Source organism: Protobothrops mucrosquamatus, unplaced genomic scaffold (assembly GCF_001527695.2).
Source record: "Protobothrops mucrosquamatus isolate PMUCROS unplaced genomic scaffold, P.Mucros_1.0 scaffold747, whole genome shotgun sequence".
NCBI classification, from domain to species: Eukaryota; Metazoa; Chordata; class Lepidosauria; order Squamata; family Viperidae; genus Protobothrops; species Protobothrops mucrosquamatus.
Window position 1 is genome coordinate 388,393 of NW_015387018.1, and position 14,805 is coordinate 403,197.

The 14,805-nt window shown below is 34.9% G+C and overlaps 1 protein-coding gene across 1 annotated transcript in view; it reads left to right on the plus strand.

Moving 5' to 3' along the window:
- Positions 1–10,370, plus strand: part of LOC107289679 (cadherin-19) — a 40,453-nt gene extending 30,083 nt beyond the window's left edge. The window contains 3 exon segments of the mRNA XM_015818476.2: positions 3,886–4,003; positions 8,122–8,373; positions 9,097–10,370. Of these exon segments, the coding sequence (XP_015673962.2) occupies positions 3,886–4,003; positions 8,122–8,373; positions 9,097–9,593 (867 nt within the window). The 3' untranslated portion in view covers positions 9,594–10,370.
- Positions 10,371–14,805: the final 4,435 nt, after the last annotated feature.

Here is a 14,805-nt window from a genome sequence, read left to right on the forward strand (position 1 = left end):
TTATCCTATCTTGCCGAATCAAATAGCCAGACAGATTTATTTATTTTGGAAGTAGAAATAGAACATCCTTGAAAAACCTTCACTCTTTTCTGGAATTTAAAAACAATTCTGATCACATATTTTTAAAATGTGGTTCTTTCATAATTCCCCTAAGTACCTGCATGATGCATCTATTTGCTCTTTGCAGTGGTAGATATTAAAGATAGTCCAATCATCCTGTCCAAAATCTTTTCCAAACTTGTGGGAAAAGATATCGGGGGGACAATTTCTCCAAATTTGTCTGAGAATACCATTACTGAAAAAGCCTAATCATAGCTTTTCCACCATGATAACTTCTTTTAGGATTTACTGGAAGTGTGAGAAGAATAGAAGCTGATGTGAACTGATGGAGAGACAAGGACAACAGATACAGAGCCATCTCCTTGCTAAATCAGTGCAAAATTCTACTCTAACCATAAAGTGTTTCCAAATTTCTCTACTCTCTCTCAAAACAATTTTGAATGCAAATTGCCTTTTATCAGATTGAATGACAACTTGTAGAAATAAATGCAGGAAAATGTCTCTAGCCGGCATCAGTAGGAATAGCCTTCCCTGAGTGTTAAATTACTATTGCAAACACATAGTCTGTTTAAGCAAATGTTAGGCAGGTGCCCAGTTGTCTTTTTCATTGCCTTGTAGATAATTTCAGTTTTCAGATTAATGAGGCTTGATACAACACAGTTCTTAGCAATTAGATTACAATCAGTAAGTGAACTGCAGATGCTGGGTTTCCAAAATATAGTCTAACTATATTATTTTTGCATTCTAAACCTTGATCCAAATATGATTAGTGCACTACTGTTGTTTTTTTTAAAATTGTTCTGTGGCATATCCAATCATTTACTACATTTAAGTAAGTAATCTAACAACAAACTGAACACAATGTGGAATATCCAAGACTATAGACCAATTCAGTCTGCAAAGTGGGGACTTAACTTTCTTCCATCACCAATTTCCTGACTCAAACCCAGTTGTGTAATTATTTATTCAGTGTCATTAGGTAATGTAAGGACCTGCCCCAACTGGCCCTCTCAGAAAAGTACAACTCTTGATGCCATGTGGTTAATCAAAATAACCTTTACTAAGAAACTGTGGTTGCAGTAAGGTCAAGAGGAATCTAATGTTCCCACACAAAGCACCAAACTATTCTTCCCACTTTGAAACCCAACCTTCCGGACCAGTCCACCAGCAGACAATACAGTGCCACAAGGTTTTTTTTTTTGAGAATGCTGAGGTACAGGATAGATAACGGGTCATCCTCAGGGCGCAGCGACCTTGGAGTCAAGCTGGAACTGGCTGGGAGGGAATCCATTCCATCTCCAAAGATGATCCCCCTCCCTAATTCCCATGCAGTTATGGGAAAAGTGAAAGCATGCAAAGAATGGTCCCCTGTAGCCTTCTCTCCCTTCCACTAGAATACCCAAAAAAGGGAACGTGACAGCTACTTTCAATTAGATACCAAGCAGACAATTTACTTTTTCTTCTTATATTGCCAGTAGAAGCTTTAAATCTGGGGAAAGATGCAAGGAAATCCAGCTGTTTACTAAGCAATTCCCTCTTCCTTTGGCTGTTAGATGCCAAATTAGGAGCATGGAAAGCTGCCAGTGGTCCATCTAATCCTAGGTAGCTAATAATGGCTGGCAGCTGTTCTCTAAGGTTGCCGGGAAGATATTTTTTTTCCCCAGCTCTGTTTGTAGATGGCAGAAACTGAATCTGGAGTATTTTGCATGGAAATCACATATTCAGCCAATAAACTATGGTTCCACCTTTGCTTTAAGAAATAAGAAAAGTGCCAAAAATATCTTACTATGTACTTCTCTAGATGATTTTTCCCTTTTAATTCAGCCACAACATCAGAATTAATATTTTTAGTAACTCATTGATTTTGCTGAATTATGTACCAAATGTTTTATAAATACATGTGCATACCAAATAGACAAATAAATACTTCAATGCATATTTAAATTTAACTGTATCTTGCTTTACGAAATAAAGCTTTCATGGGATTAGTTAAGATATAGGAGACAAAACACTTCAGTGCCTGACATTTATTGTCTACAGCTATCTATATTCTCATAGGTAAAACACTATCAAAACATGAGCACATAGAAAAGATTAGCACATCTTCATCCTCATTATTTAACCCTGAGAAACGAATGTTTGTTTCTCAGTGTGTGAGGCAGGATTACTTGCTGGCACAGGAATATATCAAAGGGAAAAAAAGTATGGAAAACATGCACCAACCATAAAACCTATGTTGTATGTAAAATGTTTCTTTTATCACATCTTTAAAATTTAAAAATTCTAAATATGATCTTAAAAGTCAGTCACCTTAGCATAATGGATGGAAACTAATCAAGGAGAGAAGAACAATTAATCAGTGGAATGACTTGCCTCCAGAAGTTGTGGGTGCTCCAACACTGGAGGTTTTTAAGAAAAGATTGGACAACCATTTGTCTCAAGTGGTATAGGGTTCCCTGCTTGAGCAGGGTGTTGGACTACAAGGCCTCTAAGGTTCCTTCCAACTCTGTTACTCTGTTATTTGTGCAACTATAGCAACAGGAAATGCTGCTTAGAAAGTCCATGAGAGGAAGTTGGACTGCCACCTATTGGAATCCTGTTAGGCTGAATCAACAATTTCATTCATACAGTAGTCTAATTGTAATTTGCTGATTTGGCCCCATGGCACTAGTACGTAAATGCCTGGGATCACAAAATATGCTATTCCAAAGGACATTTTTTCCATGGGTGATGGGTGAACTAAATGTATGTCGCTGATGTAATCATAATATTTCTTTTATGACAGTCACAATAAGAAATGTGCACTTCTTAATTACGATAGGACATGATGATAAAGTCAAGGTGTTGCTCGTTTTTAAGGAAAAAAGAGGGAAAACAATTTTAAAACATTGAAATTAATGGAAATATGCATACATTATCTGGTTTAAGTCAAATTAGATTTTCTAATGCCAACTGATCAATTATTAAGGGACGTTTTAAAAAATTGAAGTGAAATGGGAAATTAAAAAGTGTTTTCAAAATAGTGTATGAGTTGGCAAACAACATCTGACAATAGTAGCAAATATTTATTTTTGCAATGGAAATGATGGCTTATTGTGGCAATTGTAATATGACATGTTTATGAGATGTGAAATTTATCCCATTTTTAATGCAAACATGCTTATTTTTAATTTTTCTTACAACTTGTAATTTAGTTTGATATGTTTGTCAATGGGGATTGTCTTCCTTCTTTGAAAACACAGCTGAGTGTTCCCATAATCAATCTATTACAATCTCAAGGAATCAACAATTCAGCACATGAACCTGTCACAATCTTGGGGTCATAGCTAGTATAATACATCATTTAAGTGATGCCAATGAGATTTGTGCACAGGAAGGAAATAGGTTTTTGGTATTGAAGGATGTGTTCAAACATAGAAAGTTATACTTTTCATCTTGAAAAACAAAGGGTAGAATACTTTATTCATTTCCTTTTACTCTCCCTCTTTGCTGCTTATGGAAACTTTAGTTAACCTTTGCATTGTTGTTCTAAACGTAATCTGCGTTATCTCAAGAATTTACTGCTTATCTCCTTCCAATCAATACAAAATCAAGTGGCATAATTGTGGGACATTTAAAAAAAAAATCAACACCACTAAAAGAGATTGAGCTAAATAATGTGAATGTGTAGCAGCAGTAAATACATTTCCTGCCCTTTGGAGACAAGCACAATTGTAACCTTGTTAATTGATCAGAATATATTGCCTGCAGTTGTGACCCATTGCATTAAAAGCCAAGCAATAATCTTTGGCACTAAACACGTTGTTTATTGATTTTTGTTTCTAGCTCATCCAAACGATCAGTGCAGTAGATAAAGATGATGCAATGAAAAACCATAATTTTTCATTCTATTTGATGGAAGAGAGCAAAAACAATTCCAGTTTTGAACTTGAAGATAATGAAAGTAGGTATTAAACATGGTTTTGAGATATTTGAATTCCCTTTTGTCATTATTAGATTAGAAACAGAAACTTTTATATCAAAGGAGTGTTTCATTTACTTTGAAAAATGGCCTCCAAGGGCATCATCACCCTGGGTTCTCCCCTCTGCTGATATATCAGTAGCTGCCATGGCTGAGGAATCACAGCCTGAGATACATCTCCTCAAAGGAAAAAAAAAGTCCAATTGCCTTTTGGAAAATACCTTTGGACAAGCATCACCTGGATGACTGAGAATCTCCATAGATTCCTGAGGGCCATTAAAGATCCCTTCTCCGTGCACTCTCTCTTGATGGTCCCTTGAAAACTTTCATTCACTGTGAGCCAACTGCAGGAGCTGTCATTGAGTAGTCTATCTTGGCTACTGTCCCTGGCAGCCTTTTTGCCTTTGGGGGTCACCGTTGCCATGCATGTGTCCTTGGCAGTGACATTGCTGCTGGCTGTGGACATTCTTGTAGCCATCCTTATCTTGAATACTGTTTTGCCCCAGAGTGGGTATGGCTATTATGGTGGTCCTTAGGAGATGTGGGATGTCTTAGTGGACATCTAATAATGTTGATAATAGTGGGTCTTCTGTTAATAAATCTCATTGTTTCAATGAGGTCTTTAAAAATGGTGTTCGAGGGTCCAGTGATCTATTTTGAGAGATTGTCCACATCATAGTAAATTCTCACTAGCTAAAATAATTATCCAGAGGTCAGAAGTTCATCAGAGATGCTATGCATTTACAAGCTGACTTGAGTTATTGAAAGAGCTTTGGGTGGAAAATGCTGTGAAGTGTGATTGATAGCGAAAACAGACAACCACAGAAGAAATTATCTAGGGAAGAATTAGAGGTGACAAGAGAAAGTACCAGATCTCCCAATATTTTTCCTCTGGTTTGTTATAACCAACATTCTATCTTTTATTCCCCAAATTTATTTGCACTATTTTCTCTAAGCTCTAGGTCATCTCTACTATAAAGTCATAAACTCTGCTCGGTTTTGTTATCCATTGCTTTAAAGTACAAGACTATAATCCCCTGAGGAATTCCTAGCTAAGAAATATCTCTTCTCTCCTGTGTTGCTGGGATTTTTTTTTAAACAGAGGTCAAGTCTTTGTGACTGGGTCATATATGACTTAAGATACTGGTCAAGCTGGGTACATGATCTCTGGCTTTCTAAAAAGCATTTATTATTAGACATATTCTTTTAGTAGGCAAGGGTGCAAATAAGTCAGTGATAGTAAGTTTAGAGCATACAGGTTTCCTACAATACATAAAGAAGCTTACATTATCCACAAGCTGAAGTAATTACCACTAGTAAAAATAACTTTACTTGATCTGAAGCCAACTATAACCCCCCCCCCCCATTATTTTTGTTGTCCTTTGTACTTTCCTCTGCTAGACATAATCCTTTCATTCATCCTTGGTTTTTATTTTTCCTGTCCTTTGGCATTGCCTTTTTTTCCTGCTTGCTCTTCTCAAGAGATAACTTTCCCCCAAGGTTAAAGAATGTTTTCTAAAAAGGAATTTTGGCTATTGGTGAATCAGATTACTGATTTGCAACACTGAGCCATGGTGGCACAATGGTTAGAATGCAGTACTGCAGGCTAACTCAGTGCTCACTCCAGGAGTTCGATTCTGTACAGCTCAGGATTGACTCAGCCTTCCAGCCTTCCAAGGTCAGTAAAATGAGGACCCAGATTGTTGGGGGAAATAAGCTGAGTTTGTAAACCACTTAGAGAGGGCTATAAAGCACTATGAAGTGGTATATGTCTAAGTGCTACTGCTATATGAATATTATTTTCATAATCTTTGATACGTTGTATATGAGCAGCTGACAGAAAATATAACTCTCATCACTATTATAATTTTGATTATTAAAACTATCCGCTATAAAATACCCTATAAATCTATTTAGCTATGACAACTCAATACTATTTGTTAATGTGTTTCCCCGAAAGTAAGCCCTACCCCAAAAATAAGCCCTAGTTTTGGGGCAAGGCACACACTTAAAATTCAAGCTAGGGTGGGGGTGGGGGTGGTGCTGCCCCACATGCCCTGCACCCGCTTACCATTGCAGCCAGGCCTCCTATTAATTGATTGAATCCATAGCTCGGTTCATGGCTGCAAAGGCCTTTCTGGAAGGCCTCTGACAGCAAAATGCAGGCCAGGGGATGCCGCATGCATCAATCCATTCTCACCTGCAGAGGCATTTCCTTCGGCCACAGAAGTGGGCCAGCTGGATGGGGCTTTTGGTGCCTGGTGCCTCTTTTGGAGGCAAAAAAAAAAGAGACCTGGTCTTATTTTCAGGGAAACATGATATATAAAATATGAAGGACAAAGAGTTGTAGTCTGTTACATTTACTTTCTTTTTATAGAAAAAAAATCTACACAAGAATGGCTGAAAATAGAGTGTTTGGTAGGTCCTCCAATAAATTATTAAGATATTTTTGTAATCATTGAAAAGTATAATTGATTAGACTCTTATTTTAAGAGCTATTTTATAAATCTGTGGTTCAGGTTCCTTTTTTTAAAAAAAAATACATAGAAACCTATTTGATAGGTTCCTAGTTGCTTTCAAAATATAGCAAGTTTTCATACTAAAGATCTTCCTATTATCTGGTAAAATGCCAAGTGCTGAGTGATATTAGGAAAGCAGATAGAAAAGCAAAGACGCTGGATTTAAAATGAAGCAAAGGTGTAATATGAATAAATGTTTAAACTGTATTTGCTAAAATGAAATTAAGGAGAAGGAAATGAAATTCATAATTGTATAACTTTTTTTAGTTCTTTGTTACTGATGTCATTATGTGGATGGCTTTTCTGTGCTGTGGTGATATGCAGCATTTATACGGATCCTGAAAGCTGAGAAGGAATATTATAAAAGAAATACCAATTTTTAAAAAAAATCCAAAGGGAAAACCTAAGTTGAACAACTGATAAAATTTGCAGCAAAGAAGATCACTAAAGGTAGCCTGCAGAGGCTTAGAAGAAGAGCCATTTCAAATTAGCTAGAGCGTGCATTGCTCATATTTACTTTGCTAATTATATGAATGTTCTGGCTAACTGAATAAATCAATAAATCTAACTTCTGGAAAGCTCGTGTTGGTGTAAATAGGAAGTGACTTATTCACCTTTGGACTTGATTAAAATATGATATCTCACACCCATATTATATGCGTAAAATGTGTATTTTGTTATTTATATGTAGCCCTGATTTGGGCTTTTTGTTAATATACAACTCAAGATAAGCACACCAGTAAATCCTCTAAGTTCAGTGGTTAGTGTTGCCATTGTGCATGATAGCATCCTACATACTTCATTACTTGTAACCTATATACAGTACATGCCCAAATATTGCTTCATAGCCGTGCAGCAATAATATGATTTATCAAGGCATTTCGTGTTGTTTTTGGGCCTCCTCCATCTTGTATAGAAGCTAAATGAGGCAGACAGAGTAATGGAAAAGGAATGGAAGATTCACTTTCTTCTTTAGAAACAGAACACAATTGTGTTGTTGAACAAAGCAGCTTTGAAGGAGTACTTTGCTCTAAGTACTGTCTTTTAAAGTCTGCATAGCTTTATTAGTGTTATGCCATTTTATAAGTTACCCCAGGTACTCATAAATAAATATAATATTCAAGTCCAGTTTAAAGCATTTTCAAAAGCATCTTTTTAAAATAGTAATAAAACATAAAATTTTAAGCTCAGAAGTTCAGGCTTAACAAAGATATCATCTGTTTAAAAATGTCTATATGAAATTATATGTATTCATCAAAAACAATGGTGACACCAACAACAGTGTCAGATATTGTGGAAAATGATGTAATAGTTGCAAAAAGAAATATTTTATACAACAATCCCTCTTCCCAGAGAAAGTCTAGAACTGTTAGATACTGCAGAAACAAAAAATCCAATTTTTGTTATATCTTTTAATTTTTTATTATCATCATATTGTTAGAATTTATTAGAATACAAATTTGCATTTTTATTCAGTTTGAAAACTTAAGAAAAATGACATTCCAAATTTTGGAATTGTTATTTTGCATAAAAACGGATTTGTTCATAAACAGATTGTTTTTTAAAATTATTATTTTACAGATAACACTGCCAGGATCCTTACTACAAGAAGTCGGTTCCGTCATTCTGAACAATTTCTTTATCCCTTGTCCATACTAATTGTGGACAATGGAATCCCTGCTCTCACTGGCACCAGCACTTTGACCGTCACTGTGTGTGATTGTAATGAAGAAGTTAGCCTTTTGTCCTGTAGATATGGAGCATTCCTGATTTCAATGGGGATTAGCGTACAAGCTTTAGTTGCTATTGTGGCTTGCCTACTCATAATATTAGGTAATTTTTTTTTCCTTCTGTTTTATGCAAAATATATCTCTGCTACCTTTTCATTGATTAGACCATGCTGCTTATTTTGGTAGATGATAACATTATGGCTTGAAGCCAGAATATGATAAAATTAACTAAACCTCTGAGCTCTTCTGCCCCCTTTTTCTTATCAGTCTCCTGTGTCCCACCCCCCAAAAAAACCCCATCCTGTGCAGAATAAGCAGGATGGCTGTGACACTGGAAGAAAGAGAGAAGGAAAAATTGTAGAAAACTGGTGGAAAAAGATAGATTTTGCCCAAAACACTCCACAATGACCTTGGTTTGATTTTCTGAATTTGACCTCTTCGCTCATCTCTTCCCCAAGCTAACTCAAAATGTTCACCACTGTCCACAGTTCATTAAAGATCATTTCAGTGGACACTGGGGGCTGGTCGGGAAAAAAAGAAAGAAATGGAAAGTCAATGTTAACCTCCTCTGTGCTACAGAAGGATATCTAGCTCCAATATAATGTATCAATTATTTTTAGACATTTTCATCACTCACACTATTTAATCTAAATAGCTGTTTGTATATTACTTAGATTATCAATTGACACCTAAAAATATGGCCTCATTCCATCACAGACACAATTTAACTAATCACATAGCTAGCTAGGATTTGCATGTTTATTTTTCGCAGACTTACCAAATATTTGTTAATCTTTTTCTTCTGTTTTGTTTTCTTGCTTGCCAGTATTTGTTTTAGCGGTTGTGGCTTTGAAGCACCAAACAAAGCCAGCAGCAGCATTTCAGGAGAAAGGAGAAATATTCAGAGAGAATATTTTCAAGTATGATGATGAAGGAGGTGGAGAACAGGACACTGAGGCTTTTGATATTTCTGCACTGAGACCACAAACTGTTCTGCGACAACACAAGCCACGAAGAAATATTACAACAGAAATCCAGAGTCTTTACAGGCAATCTCTTCAAGTTGGTCCTGAAAGTGCAATATTCCGGGAATTCATTAATCAAAAGCTAGAAGAAGCCAACTGTGATCCAAATGTTCCTCCTTATGATTCCCTCCAGATTTTTGCTTTTGAAGGAACAGGTTCATTGGCTGGCTCCCTTAGTTCATTGGAATCAAACTCAGCGGGATCACTTACGGATGACAATTATGATTACCTTGTTGAACTAAGACCTCAAGTCAAAAGTTCAGGAAGCATGAATAACTACAGTTTGGCAGAATGTTGAAGTGTTAAGAAGTGCTAATATCAAAAGATATGTGAAAGAATTGGAAGGGCGATTAGGATAATCTGAAAAATCAGAAGACAAAGAAATTGATGGCTCTGCCAAGCACTGTTAAACTCAGCACAAATCTTATTGCTGACACATCCTTTTCTAATATACACTATCACAACTGAAAAAAAAATATGTCAGCACATGGGAATAAGAGATCCACTACATACACTCTTAAAAAGAAAATTCTGAAATAAATAACAAATTGTGCTACTCTCAGATTATCTTTTGGGCCTTAGCAAACACAGAGATATTTTATTTTTCAAAAGCCTTAATAAAATCATGAGCAGAAACTATATTTTCTAAGAAAGTTTTCAGCAAAAGAAAGACATTTAGAGTGCAGAATTTTAATTTTTGAACTATCTACAAAACTGTAGATATATTGACTACAGTTTAATTATCATCATAGTAAACTAATATATGCACACACACTTTGTTTTATAATATAAATGCAATTATATGGAATTATATATGTATGAATTTAGAAACATGAACAATAATGTGGATGAACTAGAAACCTGGAGGAAGATCAAAATAATATTCCCAACTCAAACCTACTGTACTTTCCTACAGTTGCCTTACGTCTCATAGCTTTTCCCCCCAGATAAATTAACCAATTTGCTATTACACATAACTTAGCATTTGATTGTTTCTTATGTCTCTGCATATTCTTTAGAATATAAGTTATTCTATTTTTCTAAAACACACTAGAATAAAAGCATGATTTGTTAATAAATTTTGTGAGATCACTGCACTGGAATTAGAGATTGAACAGTTGCAAGATATTGTTTGAATTTGTGATTCAAGAATCAGGTAAAATAAGTTATTCAAGCTTATTTAAGTTTCAATATTTGATTAAATTTTAAAACATTGATCATGAAGTATTACGGGAAAATATTAAAATATTTGTGACTGCTACTCTTGGGAAAATGGGATGAAAATAGCAAAAATGTAGCACCTATATAGGATGTTATGTTAACTAAAGTGTTACTTAAATAGCTTCAAGAATTCCACCACAATCAAATTTTAAAATATTCTCTGCATTTCTTTTAAAACCGCAATAGGTTTAGAGAAAAAAGACTAAAACAGTCCTTAGGTTGTCAGCAAAAAGCCTACAGTGAATTGAACTGAACCACTGCAGAGAAAGAAAGAAAGAAAGAAAGAAAGAAAGAAAGAAAGAAAGAAAGAAAGAAAGAAAGAAAGAAAGAAAGAAAGAAAGAAAGAAAGAAACTATTGGTAAATATTAAAGACTTCACCATTTGGACTTAGGACCTATAAGTTTATTGGCTTGCCTTATTGTCAAGATTAGCCACGCTTAAATTGTTTATGGAACAATTTAAAAGCATGTGTGAGAAGCAAGTGCATTAAGACTTCTTTGTATATGATACAATACTATATAAAGGAATACTCTATTATACGTAATAGACTAAAAAGCAAGCACTTTATCTCAGACTCATTTATTTGCTGAAAACTCACTCTCAGGCAAAAAAAAGAAAAAAAAAGAAAAACAGGCTTTTTGTCCTATTTAAAATTTTGAAGGGATGGTGGGAAGAAGGAAAAAGAATATAAGGGAAACTAAAAGAGCAGAGGAATTGCAGAGATTGTCTTACCATTCAAATACAGTTATTTGATAGTGAAGGGATTATATGAATCTGAGGAAGAGGTGATAACAGAAAGAGAGTAAACCAAGCAAAATAAACTCAAAGATGTCTCTTTTCTTGTCCTTCCAGGCAGACCTACAGAAAAAAAAATCTAACTGAAAAGTAAGAAACAAACAATAAAATAATATTCCCCCAAATATTCTGATAAGCAGGGTTGATGAAGGAGAGAAAACTCAATGACTCATATCAGTGTATTGGATCCCATGACATCATTCAGGTCCCATGAGATCATTCTGCAACAATATTTAAGCATGGAACATATGCTGATTCTCCAAATCTTCTTTGAACTCTGAAACAATTTAAATCATCTAATCAGTTAAATGTCTTAGAGAGATTCGATTTGAAGGGATAATCTGATAGAATCTCATGAACTTGAAGATCTTTTCAAAGTTTTGCAAAACCTTAATAGTCACAGCTGACACTTTTCAAAATCCATTTAGAAGTTTATTGATTTCTCACTGGCAGGAATCTGAAAAAGTTAAAATTGAGCAATTTCAAAAATAAAGCAATTTTCACTTTAATTGCCCTAAACAGCTTGTGTTACAGTCTATAAAAACAAATGCTATTCACATTTACTGTAGCCCCTCCCTTCTTAAAAATGATTGATTTCCCAGTGTTGTTTTATTTTTTTACTATAGAATATAAAATTAGCTTCAGCAATCAATTTTATTATCAGAATATTAAAAAAAAACTTTTAAAATGCTGACATAAAATGTTATGTATAAGTTAATATTAATAATAAGTTAATACAAGGCATTAATGTTAATCTAGCTTTTAAAGAAATGATCCCATCCATTACATCTCTCCAAAATTAAATTAAATGTTCCTATTGTATTGTTTGTTTTCACAGTCTCTAGACAGAATAAAATTGCCCAAAATGAAAAATATTGACTATCTCTAATGTTAGATGAGTCAGATCATGTATAAGTTACAGGAGAAGGCATCTTGGTTAAGGGACCAGGTAAACTACGGTACATATGAACATTTAGTATTTTTTGAGAATATCAAAAGAAGCTTGTGATACTCAGCCACAAATCATTACCACAGAACAAGCTGCAATTTCATGAACACTGGATGGACTGTTTTATTTTTCAAGCAAATAAAAAAAATTGTCAACTGAATGTAAGTTAAGTCTAGATAATCCTGGGAAATTGATATGGAGCATTGTAAGCACTAGTTGGCAACCTGTGGTTTTCCAATTGTTCTGAAATCGAATCCCACAGGGCTGGTGATCGAAGATAATCCTGCCATTCAATGACATGTGGAGGTTGCCCACTGCTGTGCATTGTGGAGAAACCTACTTATATTAAATCTCACAGGTGATTGCTCGTATATCCTCCCAATTGAGGTCAGTTTATTAGATGTGTGTGTGAAAGAACAACCTCGACATTATTGGGACAGAAATGTTATACAGAGAGGGAAACCTAGAGAAGGCTATTGATCTAAAGCAGGCATCTGACTTTTGCAACTTATTATGCCGTGACCTAATTTTTTACTTCCCAAATGATGTTCAGTTTGGTACCTTTATATTATTTTATAGTTAAGGTTATGTCAGAAATATCTTTCTTTACAATACTCAAATATCAGAATGCATTCCAAAACAGACATTGTGAAGGAGAAATACATTTAAGAATGCATATTCCAAAAGCAGAGATGTTAAAATATATGTATTTAATGCATGTGTGATTTGATTTACATTTCCAATCGATATGTGTTTTAATTACATCAGTTGGGAAAAAACTATATTTTTAAACTATATTGTTTAACTATATTTTTAACTTTAAAATGTTTAACTATATTTTTAAATGGAAAAAGTAGTAAAAGTAGCAAAAATGATATTGATAAAAAGGAAATTGTACCAGAAAAGGCAATACAGTATCTGTCATTGTACTTTAACATCACTAAAGAAGGTGCAACCTCTGCTCTGGAATTCAATGAGAAATGGCTTCAATACCATTAAATATTGACCAAGAAATAATTTTACTGTTCTAAAGAGTAACTGAAGAAATATAATAGGGCAGCAAGGAATAAAGCATATTTTTTCCTCTTTTCATATTTAAAGAATGAAAAAAGGATGGGAAAAATCTGTAATCTACAAATTGGTTACAATATTTATTATTAGTAGTAATATTATACTTATGCAACTGCATCTTTCTCATCTGCTCAGATTCTGTTGATGGATAAATAATGAGTATCTGCAGAATATCTAAATTGTGGGCTGAACTGTCAAAGACAGCACAAAAATTTCCTTTTAGAATGCATTTCATATGTGTGAGGTTCTTAAGACATGGTGGGAGCAGTGACCTTTGTAGACTGAGAGCTGAGGAACTGACTAGTAAATTACACAAAGGAAAGCTAGTAGTCTCCCAAAGAACCTGCTGAAGTTTATTTCCCCAGGGACAGATTTTTTTTTTTTAAAAAAAAAGCCTAAGCAACCCGTAATAAGAAGTCAAACTAATGTCCAAAATAAAATATCTGACCAAATAAGTTCATTGTTCTAACAGTAGCAATGTGAAGCTTAGTCTTCTTTGTCACCAATAGTTTCAGGAAGCCTTCAGCTTCAGCTGTTGCATTGTCTAGCTTGTACAGTCTCTGGCTCCCTTTCTGTCCATCTTGAGGAGTGAATTCTATTCTATGCCTGGGCATTGTCTTGAGTCAAGGCCAGGCAGCAGAGAAGACTGGAGATTTGTTTTTATAGGCCTGATAAAGTTGTCCCAGTGACGCTTTTCCAAAAGGCAACTGTACTTCCCCCCCCTTGAAAACATTTCGGTTCTCGTTCAAGGGTGCAAATGGGTGTGGAAACTTCTTGGAACTGCTTAAAGGACTGAAGTCCCAGAAAGTGGCACACCTAGTTGCACTCTGATTTAGATGATTTTGGGGATACAGATGAACCCCCAAGTGGCCTCAAGGACTTTCAGAGAGCTGACATCAGATGACTTCAAAGAATATAAATCCTTCCATTCCTCACCATTGAGTTAGAACTGAAGAAGCTTCTTGGATGAGAAGTGAAACATTTTCCAGAAAAACAAACAAACAAATAAAAACCAAGAAAGTTCAGTTGCCTGTTGGAAAAGCACCTTTGGGACAGCCATGACCTGGATGATTGAGAATTGCTATAGATGCCTGATACCAGGTTCCTTTTCTGTAAGTTTCTCTTTGTTACCTTCTGCTCTCTCCCTCAGCCTTCCTCTACAACCCCAAAAGAACATTCTAGATTGGATTCTGAAGTTTGCCACAGTAGTATGCCAGGATTAGTAGGCCACTATTAACTATAGCCAATTCAAAAATAAAAATAATAATGCCCAAATATGTAGTCTTAGGTACATTTATTCTGGGGAACTTGTTTCCAAATATTTATTACAACGTTCAGGTGAGAATCAAAGAGAATCAATTATAAGAATCCTAGGAGGAAGCAGCACATACATTAATATAGCTAATATATTGTACTACAATGTATACATAATGTAAAAGATAAACAGTGAACAATTTATCTTTTTGCTTGCTTG